The sequence below is a fragment of the Anser anser genome (genome assembly GCF_964211835.1).
Source record: "Anser anser genome assembly, chromosome: 8".
NCBI classification, from domain to species: domain Eukaryota; kingdom Metazoa; phylum Chordata; class Aves; order Anseriformes; family Anatidae; genus Anser; species Anser anser.
This window is the reverse complement of record NC_139728.1, coordinates 513,819-539,185: the sequence shown is the minus strand read 5'-3', so window position 1 is coordinate 539,185 and position 25,367 is coordinate 513,819. Positions and strand designations below refer to the sequence as shown.

Genomic DNA, 25,367 nt, shown 5'->3' with positions numbered 1-25,367 from the left:
GCAGTTCTTACCAAGCTGTTCAGAAGTATTGAATAGTTTTCAATCTAGAGACAAATGGAAATGTACAGTAGATAAGAAAATCATTGTTCTAATAAAAATAACAAATCTCTTCTGTCATTTCAGGTTTTGCACTCAGCTCTCTTCACATTTGATTTAATAGAAAGTGTTCTAGCTCGAGTAGAAGAACTCATTGAAGTGAAAGTAAAAGCTGCAATGGATGAAAACATTTAGGTCAACTGAAATACTTGAATTAGCATCCTTCTTGCAAGATAATTTTGATTATTAGCCTTTAGTTGAAAAGGAGGCTACCAACCTTTAAAGAAGAGTAGTGTAGAGTAGCCTCTAGAAAAATTGTAAATCCTGCTCTTTGTCTTGTTGCTTTTTTTTTATTATTATTAAAAAGTCTTCAGCTATTTTTATCTGTGATTCACAGAGATGGCCTATTTGTTAAAGTACTCCTCTTCAGAATTTGGTGCTTTTTCCAAAATTTAGAAAGTACGTCTACAAGGTTTTTTTGTTGTTGTTGTTATGCTGTGTAAAGAGAGGTATGATTGTGCATTTCTTGTTCTGTTCATTTTCAAAATACTTTAGGTAATAGTTGCTGACTGGTGTTCTGAATTATGAAGATTTTTATAAATTAACTTGGAGAGACATGAATTAAAAAGCACTGTTTAAGCAGTAGCTATTTTTATTAGCACTTTTTGACAAACAAGCTTCTATATTTACAAACTGAACTGGAAGCTACAGATAATAGACTATGGCGAACTAAACAAGGTTTAAAGAAAAACACATCAACCTTGAGCCAAATAAGACGTTAAAACTTAGTAACAGAACAGATAACTTGTGTTTAAAAATGTACTCTGTAAGGCTTCATACACAACTATTTATGCACAGGAAAATGTATTTTGGAATTGTTTTGATCATTGTTGTTTCTAATGATAAAGTTTTCCTTAAGATACATTACATATTTTGGGAAGTTATAAAAAGATGAATATATAAGTTCAGAACTTAATCAAATATCAGGATGTTTTTTCTATTAGTGCAGTTAAACCACATTTTTAATTTTTTGTTAGAACATACATTGGGTATAATGTATGTTATTTTTCACTGTATGGTATTTTAATACAATTTTTTGTTCCAAATGCATAAGTTGTATATACAGTCTTTTAAATGCAATGGTATATTTTAAGAACATTCTATATTTTGTTCAAAATGTAGCTGCTATATTTATGAATAAAAACACCAGTGAATTAATTACAATGCAACTGGTATTCCTGAAGCGTCTTCCAAACTGGACTGTTTTCCATTATGTGGGCTTTTGTCATTGCCATTTTGTAACGAATATCATCTGCACACAGCTTGGAAGTCATCTTAGAGGAAAGAAAAATATTAGAAATAGGTAACAATTCTTTTTAGATAAACAAATGTTCAATATCTTATTTTTCAAATAGTATAAATGTATTTATCATAATGAGATTTTAATCACGTTATCTGAAGTAAATATTTAGAAATAATGTACACAGAGGTGATTGAATGTATTCCTTTAGCTGCAAGACCAGTCCTAAAGTAACTGGTTCCATCAGCATTGCTTCTGATTATCTGGATAGTATTTCAAGAGGAGTTGGTGTGATAGCTCAGGACTAGTTGGATGGTATTGTTCCCTTGGCCTATGCTAGAACAACAAAAAAATATTTTTTAGGCCCCATGACAATTAGGGACTCTCATGCAAGAGGTCATTAAATTGGCTCTGTACTGCATTAGCAAGAAATAATGTAATGGCAACTCGTAGTATGTACTATGTCACTTCTTACAGGGCTGTCCTGTTGAAATCTGGAGTATTCATTCTGAACAAGCAGAAAAGCACGTTCAGGTTTATAGAATCAACAGTAATCTTAAAAGCTTTTAAGTTAATGCTTCATTAAGAGATGAGACCACAATAGAGTCCATAAAAAGTTAGAAAAGTACAATGTTCAACCTTGTAATAAGTGTTTAACAACTCTTCACATACAATAAATGAGATGTAGGTTACACACTTAAAATGATGAATACTCTAAACAGGTTAATACTATTTTTAGATAACTTCAGGAAAGGACAAAAATTCATATTTGATTTCTAACATGCTATCTAACCTACTTTTTTAATTTTTGGTACATGAGATGCTGCTAGTATTGTTATAGTTAGTGTGCAAGTTAAAATTCTTGTGGAAAAAAAATGTTCTTAAAAGCAGATTAGTGAACATACTTTAATAATGTGTATGTGTACAGGATATGTTGCTGTTACAGATAAATTACACTTGTTAAGCTATAGGAATAACATTATTATGTGCATCATTTAAAAATCTACAGGTAACCAGAGTTTTCAGATAGCTATTTTACTTTAAGAAGCCATTACATACTTAGATCTCATTGATGAAATCGAGACACCCTAAAGTAACTGTGGTAAGTAAGAGCTGAATTAGCTCTTAAGTATCTCATTTGTTTTCATACATGCTATTAGAAGCTTTTAAAGTTACCTTTAACAATAGTTTAAACATTTTGTTAAAGAACTGAGCAACAGTTTTACCTCAAGGTTATTACATGGATTGTGGTCAATATGGCACAAAGTTCCAGTAAGGAAAATTAAGTATTTTATTATTTATTTATTTATTTATTTTACTTTTCCTGGTTAATATACTTCTGAAGTACTTGAAGTTCTGAGGAGCTAATAAATTTAAGTACATATAACTAGACTTACCTTTGCTATAGTTAACATTAACTTAACCGTTTCGGCAGTATTATGAACTGGTATTATATGTAAATTGCTGCTCAGGAATCTGCACATCAAAATAAATTTAGGTTACTTTCTGAATGCACTTGAATTGTTATGCCATAAAACTCAGAAATCACTCCCACACAATCTAAACAACTTCTATGTCTGCACCACAAATTGCTTTTATTTTTAGATGAAGAAGATTGCTTTTATTTTTAACGGCAACAGGAGAATTCATGCTGTTTGTATACCTATCTGTCCCATTTCTATACAATTTGTTCAGCTGCTTGAACTATATCTTTGTAGTGTGCTATCTAAATATAGCAATCCGTACATGAATTAGATGTGATTAAGATTGTGACCAATGAAAGACTTGGACCAATAATTTAACCTTATTCCAGTAATTTAACCTGAAATTCATTCTCTCTCTGTGTTATTCATATGCATTCATGCTTGAGAATGGAATCTGAAGATTAAAATAACTAGCACCAGTTGTCATTCAAGGCAGTCATGGAAGACAGGTATCAAAGCTTAGACAAGCACAGAGCTTCTCTCTTTAGACTTTTAGCCTAAGTATGTTGTAACAGTGACAATAAAGTTAGCATTGCTGTCATTTTCTGTTGTAGAAAATATAATTTAATCTAAAAATATAAATATCTAAAATATAATTGTCTTGTCACTATCAATTTGGCGTGGCCTGAATGAGAAAACTATTTTTTTATTTTAATAAAATTACTGACTTGCCAAAGGGAATGTATTTTCAAAATGTCACGTTTGTTAGTGATCAACACACTTCCAAATCAGCTGAATATAGGCACAAAAGTAGATTGAGAATTAGCATTGCCATCAGCTGAATAATACGTTGTTGCTGAATGATGGCAGAGCTTTTAAGAGCTCTCATGAAAATTTATGGAATTTTCATATAAGGATAATGGATTTCCTACATTTCATCCCATACACTCTGCTACTCATCAGCATTTTGGCAATGTGCCCTGGATTTAATGAACGTGGTACTAGTTTCAAGGAGGTAAAAATCAAAGACTCCATTAGAATAGTCACTTCTTTGATGTCAAGAGTGAAAATCAACTGCAGTTAAGACTAGTGTACCTACCTGAAAATAGTTTTGATTAAACGTATGGAACAGAATCTGATAACTGTTCTCAGCAGGTGCATACTGAAACATGCAAGTTTTCAGGCTTCATTAGAAATCACAGATAATATTTTAAATACACCAGTTTTAATGTCCAGTTTTATACTCCTAGTGTAGAATAACATTATTTCCATTGTTTAGCTGTGCATAATAGACACTGTTCAAAGTGAACAGATTTTAAAACCTGGTAAGGAATCTGTACTTTACAATAAAGCCTTTTCACATGAAGAAAACTTACCTGTTCTGTTTTGAAAATGACCATGAACAGATGCTGACAGAACTAAAAAAAAAAGTTTATGAAAATTGCGTAATTTTCCAGTGCGAGAGAAAAACTTGAAAAAGGATTACATAGCCATAAAGTGATTGAAAGGAAGGTTATTTGCTGTTTTGAGGAAGATCCCTTTTTGTTAACTATGACATGTCAAATTGATTCACTCTGCATTTTTTTCATTTTCCATTAATAAACTTTTTTTTTTTCTTGCCTGGGGAAAATAAAATTCATCTGAATTTAGGACTGCTGAGTAAACAATTATTTTATTTCTTCCTAGCAATAAAAAGCTTGGTTTGATGTTGAAATCATACCTTCTCTGAATCCTAAAAATTATATTCCATTCTTGTGGTCCATGAAGAGTAGCTGACAAAACCAAAAAACTATTCCGATGTATGTTTATGAACTTCTGAATTCTTTCTAAAAACTGTTCTTCCCCTCTCATAACCAAGTCTTGAATGTCTGCTAGTATAAATGCGACACCTATTGAAGAAATTAATATAAATATATGTCATGGAAATAATGTGATTAAGCCTTCTCACTACGCCTACTCACTTTTAAGCCTACTCACTTCTTCCCTGATTGGGAAGCAGAATTGTTATTCAAGTATTAGTTTAAAAGTCAATAGAACAAAATATGTGAATGAATTCACACATCTTGATGGTGAAATGCAATCATGAGATTTGGCTAGTAATTTAAAGATAAAACTACAAAAAACTCAGAGGTTTTCTACCATAACATCAAAAAAGCATCCAGTCTACTCAAAAGTATAGACATCTGAATGCCTTTGCATGTAAATGCTTCAGAAACAAGAAATTGCTAATATGGAATGTATTTAGGACAAATGCAAAGACAGATTGAAGAGTTTAGCAATTCTTATTTCTAATAATTTCAAATACTCTTTATCTTAAGATTAAGCTAAAATGTCTACCATGAAAAATGAAATTATAATCCCATCAACTAAGTCATTCTGAAAGGGAAAGTTATGTTGTAAATTTAGGAGGTTTAACAAGAAGATACAAAAGACTGGACCAATCTATGCCTTTAATCCTTATAGTTCAGGGAAGCTTTAGACTAAAGGTCTTGTCTACCTGTCTAAAGCATCCACTGCTCTAAAAAGGATAGATAGGTGTTTCATGTTTGCAGTTTCAGTGATTTCCTAATCAAACCTGTTCAGTCAACAAATACTCTCGTTAACTCCCTTGTTACCACCAGAACTGCAAACTCAACTGGAATAATTAAAGCCAAATATCTCAGTTCACTCTTACATTTACAGCCATGTATACTAAAAAATCTCGATGGCTATCTTAGGTTTAAATGGCACTCAACAAGTTTACTCAGTTTTAACAAAAATATACTAAACAGTCCAGCTGATGATCACCAAATCCAATGTAGAGATCAATGGAAACATTCCATCCTTTGACTTAAAGTGTTACCATATCACAGCTCCTTCCACGACTGCATGACACCCCAACACAGAAGCTTTTATTCAGTTCACTGCAGCCTACAACAGAGCCTGACTCCGTGCATCATTAGAGATTAGGAGTTTAAAAACAAACTTCAAAGTACCGTACCAGAAAGAGAAAAAATCACAGATCCAATTTCCACTGATCCTGAATATCGAACTCTGTGTTGTTGCCTCTGTAGAACTGTAGAGATTTCATGATTCTAAATAAATTGTAATGTTATTTTTATGTTTTCAGCCAACAAATTAAATACAAAGATTTTTAAAACATTGAAGGTTTTAGATAGAACTTTAGCATCGTTGCTTTAAAAATATTTTATTCTACTTGCAATAAAAGTAGTAAAGCATTAATTAAACTTTTTCAGTTAATTAAATTTTGGAAAATTTGTATTGAAAGATATGAAATCATTGAACGGCAATTTTGTATGCATACATTCAGTTTGCCACAGGGAACTGTTGCATAAAACATAAAGAAGCTCAAACATTTTACAGCCTATTTTTGTAAGATATGCTAAAGGAAGATTTGCAGAAGCGAGGAACATACAGTCGTGTGTTTCTAAGACTCCAGTTAATTAGACTGCATTATTTTCATGGATATCAGCATTTCATTTGGAAGATAATTCAGAAAATCTGCATGGGAGATGATTTTCATTAAAGCTTTTTGACAGTATGCAATCCAATCAGGCAAACTAACACACTGCAGTATCCAACATAATCATCTGCAGAATGGAGTGGGTTTGGATATAGTTTTCAGCCTACAAAAAGCATTTCTGCAGTATATAAAAGCTGTTCAAGCCCACACATTTTAAAGATTAGACCACTGAATCCTTTTTAACTAACATGTTTTTTAGGTTACCCTTTTAAAATGTAGCCAACCTGTCATGTAGGGAGGTGTCATGACCTAATAAAAGAGTACAAAATACAGTCAGGATGGCAAGTGTACCCTGAAGGAGACAGCAACCAGAAATTTCATGCTTTGAATTGGTATGGAATGGGAACACTCAGTGACAGCTACTTATGAGGTATAACTACAAGTCTGGAAAAACTCTGTACTTTAAGTCACTGTTGAAAGTGAAATATTTAATGTACAAATATAAGCAACAGCTTTAAGAAAATGATAGCTGCACAGGTAGGAGGAAGCTCATAATGCAGAAGTAACCAAAACTGATACAAAGCAATACCTCTGTAAAAGAAAAGCCATCTTAGAATTGTACTTCAGCTATTTACGTATCTTTGCTCACTGGGAGTCCTTGAATAGGACTCATGAATAAGGAACAAGTTAAACCAGTATAGCTGATGCAATCATCACACTCTGATAGCTCTCACCATATTACCGATTAGGTTGCTCTTGAAACTTTTACCAAACTGGAACAGTTTACCAGCTACCCTCCCAACGCAAGCAGATAGATAAGAATAGGCTTTAAAGTGAAACAACGCAGGAATTAATTCAAAACCATTCACCTATTTGCACAGCAAAGATAGAGTAATAACCTCGTTAGCCAAACTAACGTAGGCTATACTTGATCGTAAGTCAAAGCCCTCAGCCTCTAAATTCTCTCAAGCTAGCATGAAATTGGCCATAGCTGAAGGAACTAATTATCAGCTCCTTGACAGCCCCTTTCATTATACTGGGGAATTGATATTAACAGTTATAAATATACATCACTATCTGTAAGACTATTTTAAACTGAATTGCACACTTACTGAGTAATAATCTAATCCATTGTTGATACTGTACGGTAGAAAATAAAGTGTTTAGGGAGAAATTCAGACAATTAAAAACATTCCTGGAATAATTATTTATACTACTAATTGAAAGCAGCATCAGCACAATGCAGAAGTGATGAGTCAGGAGAACAGGCCTAAAGCAGTACAACGCAGAATAGGAGGTGACTAGAATACTAAATACGTACAGAAGTAGGTAGGGAAAAATAAAAATAAAAAAGACAGCAACCTATGCTGTGGTAGAAGCAACTTCAAACAACGTTGCTGCTTAATCATCTAAAAGGTATATTAATTGATATTGAAAAAAAAATTTCCATGTATATAACGTAAAAAATACTTCTTTCACTGCTTCTTAGCGAGTCACATGCTGCTCTTGACAAATAGTCTTATACCTGCAGACCCATACTCATAATAACTGTTGTAATCCATCTTGACTGTTCCTGCCCACCACTCTCTGTCATTTTTTTTTTGTGGTTTTAATGGCTTTGCAATGAAATCTCAGCTTCCTCTCTGAAAAAACAAAACAAAACAAGAAAATAGAGATAACAAATATCTTAATTAAAGAGATACAATATTTAAGGCACAGGGATCCATTGAAGGTATGATTAAAAACCAGGTCACTACCCAGTTCTCCAAGATGTTTACAGGTACCTACCACCACTGAACTGATCTATATAAAATGGCAGTTACGTATCTAAATGGCTTTTCACAGAATTTGCATCTAGAGGTGTTAACAGGGAGCGAGCACTGTAAATGACTTCAAGAACACATTTCTAGAAATTTCTAGAATTTCTTTGATGTCTAAGGAACTTTTGCTCTGTTTTCAAAGGGCACAGTTGTTACTCTGCTCCTTTTACAGGAAAGTATTTTTAGGCAGTCTTCCCCAGGCCTCCTGCCCAGCCCGGATCAGCAGCTTTTTCCGTGGACGGCTGCGTTTCACTCTTCTGAAAGCACTCCCCGAGTTCCAGCTTGGCGTCCATTTTCTACCTGGGTGAGGAGCGCTCGGGGCAGTGGGGACGTGCCTGAGGCAGCCCAAGTGGGGCCTGGCCCTCCTGAGGTGCCCGCCCGGGGCACGCCACCACCGCCTTAGGCGCTGGGAGAGGTGGTTTGCACAACCCCTTCTGCCACTTGGTTCCCAATTTACATTCTAACAGAGCCTCTCCTCGCTTGAAAAAAACTGGGTATTTGGCAGCGATGTAGGCCCCGGGGCCCGGCAAGGTCGCAGGGAAGGCGGAGCGAGGGGAGCTGGGGCTCGTGCTTCCCGCCCTGAGGGCTCTCCGCTCCCTCACAGCCGTGGTTCCCGTGCACGGCGCCTCTCGGCCTCGCAGCTGGGCAAGGGAACGGGGCTTTTTCGGACCGGGGGCCTCTGACATGAAAGGACACCGCAGAACATGGGGCCGGTGGTAGTCCGGCCTCTCCCGGGGCCCCAACTCCTTCCCGCGGCCCTTGGGAGGAACCGTGGCAGCTCCATGCTGGCGACGTGCGGTCACCGAACCAGCTTTCCCTCATGGCTTCTCAGGAACGAAGAGAAAGCGAACAACATCTCCCAGCAAACAGATAAAGAGCACTTAATTTACCGCTAGGAAAAAGGGAACTTCGTGGGAACTGAGGAAACACCGAAGCCGGTTGCTGCGCCCTGGCCCCTGTCAGGGTCTCCGTGTTGCCCTGGAGCCCGCAGGGCCATTGGCCTCTGCTGAGGAACAGGTGGGAGCCCAGACACCTAGTCAGCGTCCTACTAAAAATCATCCAGAAGGTCAGTGAGAGAGGCAGCTGCCACACAAGTATGATTGTGTAACATATTTACGTGATAAAAAGGACAGAAAAGACAAAAACCATGGGAAGATCCCAGGCAGAACAAGTAGGTGTCATAAACAATAACGGCAATAAGTTTACTTCAGCATAGGAAAAATCGTGAGGGAATGTTTTTAACGGACAGCTAATTATGCAGCTGTTTCCAGGGAAGAATGTTCCAAATCATTTCTTTGGTGTTCTAAATATAGAAGTTAATACAAAAATGTAAACCCAGCACCACTTTGAGAGAAAGAGGAATTCCAGAGTATTGATGCTTCTTTTTTCCACTATATGTGAGGAAACAATGTTTCTTTTATGCAGCAAAGAGGAGCTCGAGCCCAGAGCCATTAAAAGTAGTAAAAAATACAACATTGATTCCCATCTCTGTTTGTTGCACTGTATCTGTATGTAGACTCGTGATCATGTATTGAAAACTGTATTTTTACTGAAAATCTGAGATAGTAATGAAAACATTTCCTTTTAAAACATTTTAGAGCATTTTTAAATAGAAAAAAAGTGACCTTAAGTATATATTTAAAACAAAAACAAATAGCAAGTTGTCTGGCTTGCTTAGGAAGAGGGAGTTAGACATCTTAGTGATTTAAAAATGACTTTCCACCTTCTTGTTTCAGGTGAATGAGAAGCAGATTTACACCTGATGGTTACCTTCTGTTGGTCAAATGCACCAGAGAGTTACCCCTCACTGCAAGAGTATGGAAATGTCACACAACTATTGAAAATAAATCAAATACGTCTAATTCCTAATTCTTAAATTTCTATGAAGTGTACATGTAGGAGTCAGCATATTAAAGGAAAACAAATCCAGGCTCCAATGTTTTTCTGGATGGCTGTGACATGACCAATGAACTGTGAAGCCATTTCCTGTAACACAGTGGAGCCGTTACCTTTTTTGACTGTTCTGACTGCATACAAAAATCAGAGCATTGAGAACATCAGGAATTCTTTAAAAATACAATTATAAAATAATAAGGCAGTTTTATGATGAGGGTGGATGATCCAACTGACATCTGCTGATGTGACGTTTGAATTCGTGCACACTGTGAATGAGTTGGTGTTTCAGTACTTCCAGTACAGAGGAATTCTGGGGTACGGAGTAGGATCTGTTGCTGAAGTGGTTGTACTTGATTTTATAACACTATAGTGCCTTTGAATTAATATTTTGGAATATGTTTAATATGTATGAGCATTAAGTGAATTACATCAATTCTGATGGAGCAGGTTGGAATAAAATGACAATTCACAATATAAATATACTTAACAGGTGAGTAGGTTTTTGTTTCATTCTGTGTAATATTGTTAGAAATATACAGTACAAGAATAAATTACTACATTTTAAAAAATATGGAGAAATATAAATACTGGGTTTAGGCTCCTGGGATACCAGCAGATGTCTTTTTCTGCTATAGCCATTTACTAAATACGAAGGGGTTGCCTCTTCACAGCTTATGAGCCTGTTCTCAACATATGTCTGTCTCGGCTGTGCCTTTCTTCATGCTGGATTTCTAACCTTAATGCTGTATCTGGGCTGTATGAGGTTTGCACATACTGAAAATTAACCATTTCGAGAAGTTTTAACATTTTACCACTAGGATACCCATCATTAGCTTAAAGATTAGTACAGTAACTATACAAAAACAGGCAAGCAAAAATACATATTAGACAGTCCTACTCTCACTTTTGAGCAGGATGATTTCTTGTTACTGACTCCATCTCTGAAATATATTTTTTAAATAGTATTTGTTAATGTTTGGAGGTCAAGTGGGCAAATGAAGCATGTTGAATCTGAAACTGAAAATAATTTTCAATCCACATCTGGAAAGTTTTCTGATGAGGTGGAGAATTGCTAGGTATATCAAGGCTGTCCTCAGCACCTGCAGTATATTCATTTGCTTTATGCAGTAGGGCAGTATAAGCAGTGCAGTTTATGACATCAGCAAGAATCTTGCTTCCAGCCAGTCCGCTTGAATATAAAAACAGGCTTGGTTTCAAGAAATACAAAGACGTTCAAGTCTTCATTCAACATACTAAAAAGTGAAGGACTATCAAAAATGGTTTTATTAAACCTCCTAGTCCTCAGAGGTGTGTCATTATATTTTATTAAAACTGTGTTTACATGAGAAACAGTAGTATTTATATACTGACTGACTAGGTTTTAGTTTTGAAATAAGGTATTTGCATAATTTCGAATTATAGTTGCTTCCTGCCATCTAAGTAGAAGGCCATTTAAATAGAGCTTGGACTAAAAAAAGATGTATACTTTTTCAATAACATATTCTTTAGAGTATTCTTCCCCCTAAGTGTTCTCCCTTTCAAAAAGTGACTTTGAGGGATCCTGTGCAGTCTGATGTTATGAGCTAAGTACTGCTTCACTACCATATCTGCACTAATTCCGTGCTTGATGTGAGTGTCCATCCTTCCTCTTCCCTACTGAACCACTCAGATCAATGCTGCAGCCTTGACACTACAATTGACCCCTGCAACATTGAGATTTAATTTTGCAGCAAAGGTTCAAGTCTATGACTTCTTACAGCTGTTAACCCAGTTCTTTGTCCTTTTGGGGACATGCACACAGCGCCACACGCAAACTCCCTGGAACTTGTGTTATTTGCAGTGATTTTGACGTAAGAGGCAATTGAGGCCAACATAGGAGGCTACTTGGGACTACAGTAAAAACTCAGTTGTAAATGTATGGAGATTAAGTATCCAATTATTACTAAACTTTGTAGACCTACTCAAGTGTTCTGCAAGAATGTAAAAAATGTGTAAGAAGAATTGTGTAGGGTTAGGTTGAAAGGAAGTATGTAGATGCACAACTGATGTTACTGAAGGACCTTCAGTTCTTCTTGACCAGTGCATCAAGAGAATGATTGTTAGAATTCTAATAATGAATCAAGAAGAAAGCAAAAGAGCTTTAAATGAGAAGATTTTTATGCTGCTTTTTTTATGATAAAAGACAGGGTGAAGCTGCAGCAGAGAGGAGAAATAGGGCTGTGTCTGGCAGCATACCAAGTAAGGCCTGGGCACAGAGTGAAGAACTCCTCTTAGGCAGGAATAGAAAGATCTTGGGATTAGAACTTTCATATGATGAAGATAATGGCTTAAGCATTTGGATTAATAACTAATTTATGACAAGGCAGTATCGCTCACAAAATTAATGTTTCTCTGCTCTCCTGGAACATATCCTGTATGTTCTGAATCAGCACCTTTTTTGATACCTGATTTTGCAGGTCAGTCCCACAGCTACTTATCTTCCTTTTCTATGGATTCCTATGAGAAAACTAATTTTTCATCTTCACACACATCACCTGTCTTGTTCTCTGATGACATGATCCAAGAAAAAGTATTTTTTTCCGTATTAGAGGAAAGAAAGTTGGACTGAAGTTCCACTAAATGAATGGAAAAAAGAAAGTCACTTTTCTTTCAATTTACAGAACACAAATTAAAATTGATGGCAGCAGTCCACGCATTCAATGAAGTACAATGACACAGCTTTTAAGTTACATGTAGGGTTTATTATTTCCATCTGTCATACACAAATCAATTAAGAATCTTCAATATGTAGCATGGGGAAAAAAGTTTGTGGGACTATGCAACCATACAGTGATTCTGGAAGCAAAAGACTAGGTTCACAAGGAATCATTTGGAAATACGGTTACTTAGGCCCCAGCTGTGATTCTAATTATTAACGTTTGGAAAACAAGCAGGTAGAAAACATGCAAGCATTCAGCTTGAGAGCTTAACATGCTCCTTACTCTCCCAAAGACTGAATGGTCAAAATAGTATAGGATCCATTAAGGCATGGACTACAGCTAGTGACTCAGACTTTTCTCCAAATGCATCCCATTATGCATATTTAGGATTAATCTCAATTACTAGAGCACGACAATCCAGAAAATAGGGATTTAAGTTTCTTGCTCTACCACAAAGATACAGGCAGACCTCTTGTTACAGGTACAAAATTTCACTTAGAGGTGGGTCTTATGTTCACGAGCATTAAAATTACCTCATTCTATGAAGGTAACTAAAAGTTTTTATGCTACCAACACTGAATCTGGCATGTACGTATGTTTTGTCCTAGTTATACTAATCTTAAGCATATTGATATAATTCTAGTGAAAGGCAGGATGCCATGCTGCATTCAAAGGAGGGTTATAAAAAAAGAAGCAAGAAACTAAAATGATCTCACTAAACACAAGTTTAAGAAAAATCACACATTTGTTTGATCAGAGTAAACACAAGGTACAAGAGGATTAAGTGAGGGTTGCAGAAATGAGGATGCTTTTCAATTTAAGTACTTTCACAGAATCGTCTAGGTTGGAAGAGACCTCCAAGATCACCGAGTCCAACCTCTGACCTAACACTAACAAGTCCTCCACTAAACCATATCACTAAGCTCAACATCTAAACGTCTCTTAAAGACCTCCAGGGATGGTGACTCAACCACTTCCCTGGGCAGCCCATTCCAATGCCTAACAACTCTTTCGGTAAAGAAGTTTTTCCTAATATCCAACCTTTGTTACAGCCTTACTAAGCTCAGTCTTAATTTGGTTATACAAGCTAAATTTTTTATTCAGGTTACCAATCCTTCTGTTCAAACTCTTTAAAATATCCCTAGTTTTACAAATATGTATCTGATACCACTCACAGTAACTTCAGGGGGAGCTGAGAAAAAGTCAGAGTCACTTTTACTCCAGTACGTAATTATAAAATGTGATGAATTGTCTGGGTAATGGGGGTCAGTCCCCACATTTGTGCATGCAAGTGTTCAGATTCACCAGAGCATTCAGTTCTGTCCACTTCAGTTTTCTTCAGTTAACATTTTGAAAAAAAATATTTTGACCATTGATGTCCTTGCTAACTGTATCTAATTACTGAGGTATAGTCACCTCCCCCCAGATATTGAGACTTCTGGTTTTGGAGATCTGATCAGCATTCATATTTTACAGTGCAATAGCAAAAGATCGTTTGTTCCACATAATGCAGAAAGTTATATTTCTCAGGACTTTGATTTCCCTAATGGAACAGTCTTCTGAGCTGGGAATTTCAGTAATAAATCAAAGAGATCAGAGAAGCAACCTAATGGAATTCCATTATTAATTATCGCATACTTTAACTCCATCCAGATGGTTCATCAGGATTAGAATCTCATTAAGTAAGTTGAGAGTACCATCTAAAACCATGAGTATGCATAGGGCCTGCGCCCAGTGCCAGTTCCATTAACCTTTCTGAGAAGTGAATGTTAACCTGAAAGCCAGTCGGCAAATGTCTGAGCAGATTTATTCACGTTTGCAAAACTGTAGCCTAATTCACTGTACAGTGTAGATGATTGTATAGCAAGTAAAAAAGAAAGGTTAAATGCAAGAAATAAATAGGTGTGCATGTGCTTGCACGCATTGTTTAGCTTATTCACCTATTAGTTATCAAAGGTAAAAAATATGTATGTATATATATATACACACTGAAATCAGTATTTTTCCTTAACTGATATCCACATTTTATATAAATAATTTTCTTCCATGTTTGGTTTCCTTAAACACATGTAGTAGTCGCCGATAGGAAGCTTGGTTTTAAATGAGCAAAGAATGGATTTGAGCTGTAATTTTTCCAAAATAGAATACATTAAAGCTTATTTTTGAAAAACAGCATATATAGCTTATAGCTATAGTGTTCAAGAGATATGTGGTGAAAACCACTATGGATTTTCTGCAAGAGATTAAAGCTTCTAATTATATTGGGTTTCAAATGTAAAAGCCCCTTTCCATGGAATCATCTATTGTAGCAAAGCTGCTACCTCTGATTCTCTCTTTTGTCTTTAGTTCCTCTGTAGTCCTGGCAAGAATGTCATCTATCAAAGTATAAATGTTAAATCACTCCAGGCATGAAATATTAACAGAATACATACAATTATGACTCCTAAATTGAAGTCTTTCTAGCTGCAATTTGTCACCATTCCAATTGTACAGTATTATAGGTTGGAATAAAACTAGAATAGTAAGAAATACAGATACTGGAAAAATAGCATTTCTAGTACATGCATTTAATATAGCTAAGCCTTGAACCTATTTTAGCAGAGGTCAACAGGAGTTGTTTTGCCTTTGATATTAGTGGAACCAAAATTATGCCTACTTAAACGTCTTGGATTTGAGCAACAGATGATCAACATAAGAGCAGTTCTTAATTCCTTCATGCAAAGGTTTAGCTTTTCTGTAACAAAGTAGTATGAACATGCTAGTAATTATTTTGCAGATGGCAGTAATATATATTCAGAGTTTTAAAATAGTCCCCTGTGATCTGTGATTAGAACAGGTACATTAATTTTTGTGTGTATATTTCCTGAAAGAAAATAAGATAGATGATGTTAGGGGAATTCGTATTATGGACAAACTTTGTGTGAGGAAAATGGGAAGTTCTCTTGCCCACTAGCTCCTCTGAAGCAATATTAAAATCTGTAGGTTTGACAATTCAGTGTCATTTTGAAATAGATTTAAAACCTTAAAAAGTAAAACGTGGAATAAGATTATTCAATACATACAGTCAAATCATGTATTAGCGAGAAATTAAAAATATCGCAAGGCGTATTTCTTACACTTCTTGACTAATCTTTTTCAAAATACTTTCAAAGTAGTTTTATTATAATGCAAACATTTGTATCTCAAGTAACTATTTCCAGTGAGCATTGTGTTCCTGTCTACTGACCTTATTCCAATTTGACATGCTACAGACCTTCGTAAGGCCCAGCAACCTCAACTAACTTTGAAGTTACCCCTGCTTTTAGCAGGAGATTAGCCTAGAGACCTTCAGAGGTCCATTCAGGCCTGAATTCTTCTGTAATTCTATGGTTTTTCTGTTTCTATTCATTCTATGATTCTATAGCAAATTTTTCCAAGAGAAAAATGATACATTTATGATGCATCTTTTCCACTACCCATACCACAAAAGCACACATTCATCTCTTGCACTCTCATCCGATCACTTACAGTAACAGCCCCGACTGCATGCTGATCTTATTTCATGCATACTTACTCATCTCTCCTGATCTTCATTTTAGGTCTTAGTCTCCTGATTTCTTGTGCTATGCTGTATAAATATGGCATCTTACGCATTTAAAATCAAAATTAAACATATTAACTGATGTGTTTTGTTAACTGATGCCTCTCTCTTTAATCACTAGTTTCAGTTTCCTTCCTACCTTTCTCTCATACACCTCCAAGCTGGTATCTGCCTGCCATTCATTCGAAGGAAGCTAGAATCTCATTTTGATTGCACCTAAGAACATTTTCTTAACCAGCCTCAAAATTGCTATTTTATTCACATCATCTATCTCGTGGTCCATTTTCAATAATTTTTCTTATATTCTGCCTTCCTCATTTAACTCGTGTCCCCCCCTTTGCTTATTTTCTTAGCTTCCCTGATTATTTTTCAACCAAAGCCTTTGAAAGAACCTCCTCTTTCTTCAATTTCCTGTAGGGGTCCAAGTGTTCAGGCCTCAAGTTCTTTGTCTTTTCATGTCTGCAATGTGATTTATTCCACAAATACAATTTTAGTTAGCATGTGAAAAACTGGCAGAGCCGCTTCTCCAGTGCAATCCAGACTCTTCATTTCCAGACAAAAACAGTTAATTATGCCTATTAACATCACCTTCTGGAGGTCTAGCCTATTTTGAACTTAATACATCTATACCTGTTAAACATCCTTCCTTGTTTTTCGCTTCCATAAAACGTCATTCAGGATAAGCAAAACCAGGGTCATCATCTTAAAGTCTGATTTCCAAGTCCTCCCTTCTAAATTTCTGCTTCTTTATTCCCTGTAGGCTACAGGCAACTTTATCCGTTCACATAAGCGGATCTTATGGAAGCTGTCAGTATTACCTTTTGACTGCAAGTTTCTCTTCTAGACTTTGACAAAAAAACAATTTTACTGCTGTTACTCATTCAAAATATTACTGCCAAGGTAAATCCTTAACCATTACTTTGACTATGCCATCTTGTTTCACTGGGTGTACGTATCTTGTCTTTACTTCAGAGGTCATTCAGGATCTCTTACGCAGTATTCATTCGGGGCCCACTAACAGCTTTGGTTACCTGCATATTAAATTTTCAAACAAACCTTTGTCCATTCTTTCATGTTTTGGAGAAGAGACCAATACATTGGCAGAATGATTGTCAGGAGATGTGAGCAGGACTCCAGAGAACTGAAGTCATTGAAGCTATTAAACAGATAGCCACCTATACCAGCCTAAAGCTTGCACAACCTCCTAAATGAGGAGGGACTATTAAACAACATCGAGCACGAGCAGGAATATAGATCCTTACAGCTTCCTCCAATTTTCCCTTCCCGTAATGCATACAGAGAAAAAAAAAACACAACCGTTTAAACTGATGGTACACTGAAACTATTGCTAATTGGCTGAACTAATATTGACTCTGATTTCACTTTTACATCCATTTGTATTTTTTTTTTTAAATCTTTTGTCTTAACTTGGATTATAGCCACTCTAGGAAGCCTTTGTTTTTGTTCTGTTTGTACAGTGTCTAGCCAGTGGGATGCTGGTCTGATTAAGACTCTCAGGCAGTCTGGTAATGTGAATTAAAAACAATACTGCTTTTTGTTCCTGCTACTTCTACAGAGAGTCTGTGGCTGTGGGAAGCTGAATTCTATTGCTACATATGCATCAATTGAACAATACACCAAATCCTAATCATTGGTCTGCTGCTAAACTATTACACGAATTATAACATCAGTGGGTACTTGAAGAGAGAATCTGATTTGTTACACTACAGCTGGAAAAATAAATAAAAACACAGCTCAGTAATGTGATTATATCTCAATATGCGAAGTGTGAAACTGTGTGCTGGTTTTCAGTTACTTTTTTAATTCGGTAAGAAGTTAAAAATATGGTTAAAGCAAAAAATAGACAAGGGGAATCTTTCTTTCACTTTGTCACTTTTCCTAATCCTTTATCTTTGTCACTTTTCCTAATCCTTTATCTTCTCTTTTCCATCATTTCATTTAACATTTGAACGTCCACCAGAGACATCAACCAGGATTTTAAAGTTGATTAAACTGCATTGTAATCATCTTTTATGACAGTCTTTTGCACAGAAGTTGAGAAAAAAAACCATTTCCTCAACATTCTGTGAGAGCTTCTCTAGAGTTTTTTTTACTGTAGAGTCTTTTACTGTGGCTGATACTAGAGTTCTTTAATTGATTCAGAAGTTAATGTCCTTGCTTGTGACCTTGAAGGTGAAAGCTAAGTTTTCTTGATGACTTGCACCTCTAAAGGTTCTCCTAACTCCTCCAATAATAAAGGCTTGGCTATATACAACATATATTATATTTAAAATACTATGAATTTTATTATCACAGAATATTAATGCTGGTAAAAGCTAAGAAGACTACAGGAAAAGTTACTATGAGATTGAATATCTTTCTTGCATGGGTTTTGAGTCCTTCTTCATTGACATGAAGAGAAAGGAGGGTTTTATTTTTTCCCCCCCTTTCTTGATATTAAAGAAAGGAATACAATTCCTCCTCAGTTTACTTTAGGGAAAATAAAATGTCACTTTTACTTCTGTATCAGAAGTTCAAAAAAGGGGCTTTCTTGAGTAAATGTTTTGCCTTAGAGCCCTTTATTGTGTCAAGTCCAAAGACAAGTTATGACTTTATGACAACTTTAGTCATGTGTTAGGGCAACTTCATATTTCAGCATAACTGAGAGTTTCTGACTGTTGATAAAAATAAATGAAGTTCCTACAGAAAATTAAGGTGCCCTGTCAGAGTTCTGCAAAAGTCGGCAAAACTGACTGTATTATCAGTGGGTAAAGTCAGCTAAAGTTGTGCTTTATAGTTAAAAAAAAAAAAAAAAAAAAAAGTTAGCCTTTTACTGCCATACAGCACTTCTCCTAATGACTAAGAGGAGGTAGAATACTTCTTTAGATTTTGAACTGTGTGAATGACAAGCCCTACCATTTCCTTACTAAAGGTATTTTAGAGAGGCTAACCCCTGCAGGGAGAAAACCCCTCTGTCTTTGTAAGAACAATGAATAATTTCTCCCTCCCCTCTTCCCCCGTCAAATCAGAAGAGACAATAAACAGTCCCCTCTATGCCCAAATTCATATCTAGAAGCAACAGAAGGAGCAGTACTGAGAAGGATGTCCTATCTCATTCCGCTCACAGAAGAATGGTTATGTTGACATTTAGTCTCTGGATAGAAGCTACACTAGAGAGATAAAAGAATCTTATTACCCCTCCAAAAATGTAGTATCTATGAGAATAAACAAAACCAAATCTCTGAGAATCTAGCTATGCCTCAGGAAGTGTCAGAAGGGTGCAACTATAAGGAAGTGAAACCCAAAGCTAGTTCTAGACAAAGTCAGACTTCTGATATGAGTGACTAGATTATTTCTACCAGGACTTCAGACTGAGATATACTTTTAGAAATATCAGACATACTCTTTTCAAACAGGAGCAGCATTCTCCTGACTCTTCTGAATTAACGTACTATGCCATTAAAAATATTTACTTAAATACATGCATTTTCAAGAAACAATGCCCTTCCTAGAGCACAGAGCCTCTTAAGACTTATATTTAAAGGAAAGACCATTACAAAAATTTATTGAAAACTTGTAAACAAAAAATACAAAAAAAATCAAACGTGGATGAAACAGATGAAACAAGCTGCTCATATTAATAAAGCCCAAAGAGGATTCATATTGGAACCTTTCCTGTGAACACAAATTTCTGTTATTTAAAGCAGAATTGACCTTTCGACACAACCATTCTGAATCTTTATTGTTGTAAAATTGAGTCACCATATAGAGAAAGAGAGAGAAAAAAAGGAGGGAATAACTCTACTAATTGTGCAGTCATCTTTAAATTCTTGCTTAATGAGACTATTAAATGGCAAAAAGGAAGATAAAAGGAGAGAGGAAACCACGATCTTCCTTTCAGGTCATCTAGTTTTTCTAACAATTCTAGAAAATACATGCTCAAAATTCATTTTAGAAAAGACATACATTTAAGTCTTGAAAAATTACTGTACTTTCAATTAAATCTCGATTATAAATTAACATATTTACCTCATTATATCAGAAAGATTGCCTCAGTACCAAGAATTGCTTGTTCTTGACTGATGCAGTATTTCATTATTGTATGGAAACAATGCATCAAAAATAGATTTGGGGAATGGATTGGAGTTAGTTGCAAACATTTGATCACCTTAATGATGAGTTTCCAGTTCAAGAATTGTCCATTCCCCTTGAGGGGAAGAACAGTCTTCAGATGAAAAGCTTGCCACTGTAATGCTTGCTGAAGAATCATCAAGTGGAGACATAAGTTCAGTCCACCTACTGAATGTGTCGACTTGTGATGTACCCTGAGGATTCGAACCATCTCGTGCCAGAAACAGTGTCTGATTGATTAGACATTGTGCTAAGTTAAGGTCTTCAGGAACAGAGTTTTTGAAACCTATATTTGAGTCCTGCTCAGATAACAGTTGCCTGAGAAGAGTCCAATCCTGTTCTGCAAACTGCTGATCTTCAAGATCCACATCTAGAACTGCTGTTTCTGAATCCATCCTCTGCTCAATTGCTTCTCCAACATCCATCTCATATATTGGAGAAAGGGTTTTTGCAGGCCGGTGCTCAAACATGCAGGTTTGTGCCATTGTGTCATAATCATCTATGTCTCCTGAAATAATTCACAATACTGTACAATGTAAAAATTGCAGATGATCCTCCCCTCAGGGCTGTGTAGAACAAATTTAACTCATTCATGAAAGATAATCCAACCAGGTTAAAAAGGGGGTGATGGAGGGTTATACAAAATTGACAAAATTTTAGGCATTTATTTCCTATATAAAAAACAAAGTATGGTTTATAAATCAAGTTAAAGCAGCAATCACCACTGGTAATTAACAATAACCTCCATAATTAAGTTTCTGATACAGAAAATGACAATGTAAATACACATTTAATGCACATGAAATTTCTCATTTACTACATAAATTTAGACCAGGAGGTGCATGGAGGGAATTAATAGAGAATGACTACTGTATGGTGACTTAAGCCATGTCAGCTTAGAAAAGAATTAAAAACAAAATACTTCATCCACCGGCTTATTTCTACACTGCACATGCAACAGCAGCTGCAGGCAAGGGCAAGCAAACTTAAAAAATAAAATAGTACAACTTTTGTTGTCTTAAGTGTTATATGGTCTGGCTGAACATAGATCGTCATCAGCATTTCATTGCTCTTGAATACACAGTAGTTGATAACACTATTGTGTATTTTTGATGGGAAAAACAGACTGAATTATTGGTATAAAGACAAAACACAAAACAACTAGACAAGTATTCATCTAGTCACATCAAACAAGTTAGAACTCTTCTGTGAATAAGCATTAGTTCTAAGTATAATCTCTCTTTTAGGAAATAAGCTTTTACTGGTAAAATTTAGAATTTTAGACATCTCATAAGCTCTAAATCAGAGTTCAAACCTGCTCCCACTGACATATATGGCAAATATTCAGTTATATTCAATGGGAGAAGGACCAAGTTTGTGTATAATATATAAATAAATAAATTACAACAGTAATACATATAGCTGTTCAGGTAAGCAGTTCAGTGCGCTTTAGTTAAGGTTATTACTGTAGTTATTGCACATCCCATTCAGACATACTATATGTTGTCAAGCAGACAAAACAAATACTAAGTTTCCATAAAAAGTTGATGCTGTCAATGTTAGATTGGATCAAAAATAACTTAAGTACAGAAAGCTGCATCCAATCTTTATTTTAGCATTACATTTAAATCTTTTCCTGTAGTAGTTAAGTTTCTCATTGAACAGCATGGTATTTATGGATATTTCAGACAATCATTCTTTACCCTAGTGAAATACTTAAAAATACTTAAATTTAATATAATTTCCGCCAAAATTACTTCAGTTTAGGATTCAATCCCAGGCAAATTGCCAGTTTTCCCTAGTAATTTGCTCTTGAATGACTGAACGTTTCTATTTCTGTACATTACCTGGAAGTAAATCAGTATTAGCGAATTCAGTAGGTGCTGCTTGACTGTCTCTCACTTGACCTTCCTGAGTCAGTACCTGATTCTTACTGGCTTCTACAGGTTTTACAGAGTTGCTTTTTTGCATATCAACATTTGTTTCTCTTTGATGAAGATCCAAATGACATGGTCTTCCTTGAGATTTTGCATCATTGTCTAAGTATTTATTGCACTGCTGAAACTCAATAGCCACCTCATTCTTTATATTTACTTTTTGATTTTCCCCTGGACATGGACTAGCCTCTGAATATACTTTCTCTGGGCAATTTTGTTCAGTCATTGACGTACCTTGATTCTCCTTCTCTGGAATTTCAGTGCCATGAAGAGGTAGGAGACAACTTTCACTTTTTTCCAGTCCGTTGTCTCTATCCTTAGGCTGTTTGCAATCCAGGAATCCACCTTCAATTTCCAATGAGTATCTTGAATAAAAAGTCTTTCCGTGGTGCTCTTGAGAAACACTGTCAAATACATCTGAAGGAGTAAGAGAATCTATTGAATGCTGATGTGAAGGTTGAGTTTCTGCTCTATCATCAGATCCCAATTCTTCACATTCATCTACTGAAAGTAAAGCAGATCGTTTGAAATTTTTAGTTATAGAAAACTCTTGTCTTGCACTATTGTTTTCTGTTGCATCTTCAAAAGCTAAATTATCAATTCCTTGGAACTGCTGAGTGGGAACATTTGATGGAGGAATGTTTTTTGCAACATTTTCTGCTTCAGATCTGTCATCTTCTGTTTCATCAGCAGAAGAAGAAACTTGGTCTGCTTCCTGAGTAAACTGTGCATTGCCAAAAGCAGAATTTTCAGTTTCTTTAGTATTGGTCCTTGCGCTTCCCTGATGGGACCAAATTTCATTTTTTTTTCTTGGTATTTCATCATCACTTGTTGAATTAACACGGAAGAGATCAGAACCTTCTTTTTTCATTTTTACTTCTATTCTTAGGCTGCTGTCATAAATTTTTAATTCTTCAGGTGTGCTAGTGTCACTGCTGCTTCTTCCAAGAAAATCATGGCATAACATAGTGCTGCATTTAGAAATCCCTCTTTCATTGGATCCTTCATCATCCTGAGAGCCTCCAGCATCATAATCTTCTGATCTTGGTTTTATATCATCAGAGGATGTGGTGGCACTGCCAGTATCTGATTCGGGACTCTCTTTTGGATCTAGTGCACCAGTATTCCAGTGGTCCACAAAGGGAATTTCTGCATTTTCTTGGTTTTCTGGCGTTTCCATGGGATCAATACCTTCTGTGTAATGATGTGCACATTTGTCCCTTACTCCTTCTGTGGAACATTTGGAAACATCATCTAAAGCTACTGCAACTGATTTGTATTCAGTCAGGGCTGATGTATCACACAACTCATTAGCTGAAAGAAATCCCTCCATATGAATCTCAGGAGATGATGTTACATCTTTATTGGTTATCCTTTGGGAAAAGCTCGGTGAAGTATTTTCACCATGGTTAAGACCCATATCACTGCTTAATTTATCACTTTGTTTGATACAGACTGTTGTTGCTTTTGAATGTTCTACCAGTTCTCCTGAAGCAGTAGCCTTTTGATTGGTTTTCTTGGAAAAGTCTGAGTATCCATCACTGGTAGCCTGCGCTTGACAGTGAAATTCAGCAGTATTATCATCTGTCTTTCTGTCTTTATTCTGTTGAATTGCAGGCTGATCTTCACAGATTTGTCTTGCTTCCATTTCATTTTGCAGTGAAACATGCAATTTAGAAAGAGTTTCTTCTATAATCAGAGGCAAAGATTTAGATTGTGATTTGTATTCCTCATTTTCAGGAGGATCCAATAGTTTTTGTTTATCGGGTTGGCAGGATTTATCTTCTCTGCTACCTTCCATCATAGATTTTAGACATTCACTTTGCTTTGCAGAACTGCATTCATTATTTTCATGAAGCTGAACTGCCACAGCATCAGCCATATATTTTTCAAGTTTCTGTCCAGGACTTCTGTGCTCTGAGGTGTGCATATTCTTCTGAACAACAGGAGATTCACTCCTTGAATGTTTTTGGGCAGAGGACTGAGATTTTAATACAGATTGCCCAGCTGTTCTTAGTTTTGGGTCTTTATTATTCATGATCTCACCATGCTTTGATGGAGTCTGAGGTTTGGGTGTTAGTGTTTTTGCAGCGGCTTTTGTTACAGGTGCTTGAGACTGCTTAACACTCTTCTTCTTGGCTGAAGGAAGTTTTTCTGGGAGTGCTGTCTGAACCAGGTGCTGTACCACATTTTTTTCTTCGTTACGTTTTGGAGACATTCCTGATTTCAGTGAGTTTGGTGATTCCACCATAGGTCCTAACAAACAGTGAACAAACAGACAAAGATTGTAGATTTTAGTCTATGTATATGCACTGAATTTAGGTTAGTGTGCATTTGTATTGAGAAACAGGTTACTCAACTTTTCATGCAACTAAGGGATTTAAGGCTTGTTAAAGAATCAAGAGTTGAGATCTTAAATACAAACAAGATGAAAATGCCATCCTGCATTTACATGCCATCTTTGGAACTAAAGCACTTTGTAGACTATACCTGAAAGAATTTGACCTGTCACCAAAGTAGTCATCACTGGAGTAGAAAGCATCAGCAATGTAATAGTGCACAGAAACACCGCACAGCAGTTAGCACAGGAAGTGATGAGTACTGTATTCAGTTTATATTGTAGAGGAAATGACAGGAGGTACAAGCTAATTGCATTACTTGAAATGTGATTAGAATACCAGAATGAACATCCCTGCTCTGTCTGATCATACTGCAAGATCTCTAATGACCATAAATTGACAGGACCTGTGGTTTCTGTATCATAATGCATATAAGATAACGCAACTGGAACGTTCTTTCCCAGCCCATCCTCAGTAAGTGCTAGATCCAAATGGGATTAGAAGGAGCTCCATCCTTAACACTTTGTATTTTCATAAAGCTGGTTATCCTCTCTGTGCTCTATGTCATTTCCCACACCTCCTCTGAACAGCTGTCGAAATTGAATATTCGTTCATGGGGGTAGGTCAGCATCAGCAGAACAACTACTAGGGGGGCAATCAACAAAAAAGGGAGGCATAAACTAACAGTTCTTGAAACAGTCTGCAGTCTGGATCTTTGATGCATATTGTAAGCGCTTGACCT

At 36.0% G+C, this 25,367-nt stretch overlaps 3 protein-coding genes and 1 long non-coding RNA gene across 14 annotated transcripts in view; 2 read left to right on the top strand and 2 right to left on the bottom strand.

Moving 5' to 3' along the window:
- Window positions 1-1,260, top strand: part of GLMN (glomulin, FKBP associated protein) — an 80,626-nt gene extending 79,366 nt beyond the window's left edge. For all 7 annotated transcript variants that reach the window (XM_083847500.1, XM_083847499.1, XM_083847504.1 and 4 more), the window contains exon 20: window positions 124-1,260. In XM_083847500.1, the coding sequence (XP_083703626.1) occupies window positions 124-231 (108 nt within the window). In that variant the 3' untranslated portion in view covers window positions 232-1,260. The remainder of the gene's footprint in view (window positions 1-123) is intronic.
- On the bottom strand, window positions 1,236-8,138 carry LOC310903729 (protein SPO16 homolog). Of its 2 annotated transcripts, none has more exons than XM_083847555.1 (6): window positions 8,012-8,138; window positions 7,749-7,866; window positions 5,741-5,834; window positions 4,481-4,649; window positions 2,734-2,812; window positions 1,236-1,370 (listed from the first exon to the last, which is right to left on the bottom strand). In XM_083847555.1, exons 2-6 carry the CDS (start codon window positions 7,815-7,817, stop codon window positions 1,251-1,253), a joined length of 531 nt encoding a protein of 176 aa, XP_083703681.1. In that variant the 5' UTR covers window positions 7,818-7,866; window positions 8,012-8,138; the 3' UTR covers window positions 1,236-1,250. The 2 variants fall into 2 exon arrangements, with proteins under 2 accessions (XP_083703681.1, XP_083703682.1); XM_083847556.1 differs by having other exon boundaries at window positions 5,741-5,815; window positions 8,012-8,034.
- On the top strand, window positions 7,932-14,670 carry LOC310903730. Its single transcript, XR_014587760.1, has 2 exons — window positions 7,932-9,109; window positions 9,780-14,670. It is a non-coding gene; the product is annotated as an uncharacterized lncRNA (long non-coding RNA).
- BTBD8 (BTB domain containing 8) overlaps window positions 12,659-25,367 on the bottom strand; it is a 42,017-nt gene continuing 29,308 nt past the window's right edge. For 3 of the 4 annotated variants that reach the window (XM_083847406.1, XM_083847407.1, XM_083847408.1), the window contains 2 exons: window positions 22,197-24,542; window positions 12,659-20,857 (listed from right to left, as the gene is read on the bottom strand). In XM_083847406.1, the coding sequence (XP_083703532.1) occupies window positions 20,388-20,857; window positions 22,197-24,542 (2,816 nt within the window). In that variant the 3' untranslated portion in view covers window positions 12,659-20,387. The remainder of the gene's footprint in view (window positions 20,858-22,196; window positions 24,543-25,367) is intronic. The other variant, XM_083847409.1, reaches the window with a different exon arrangement.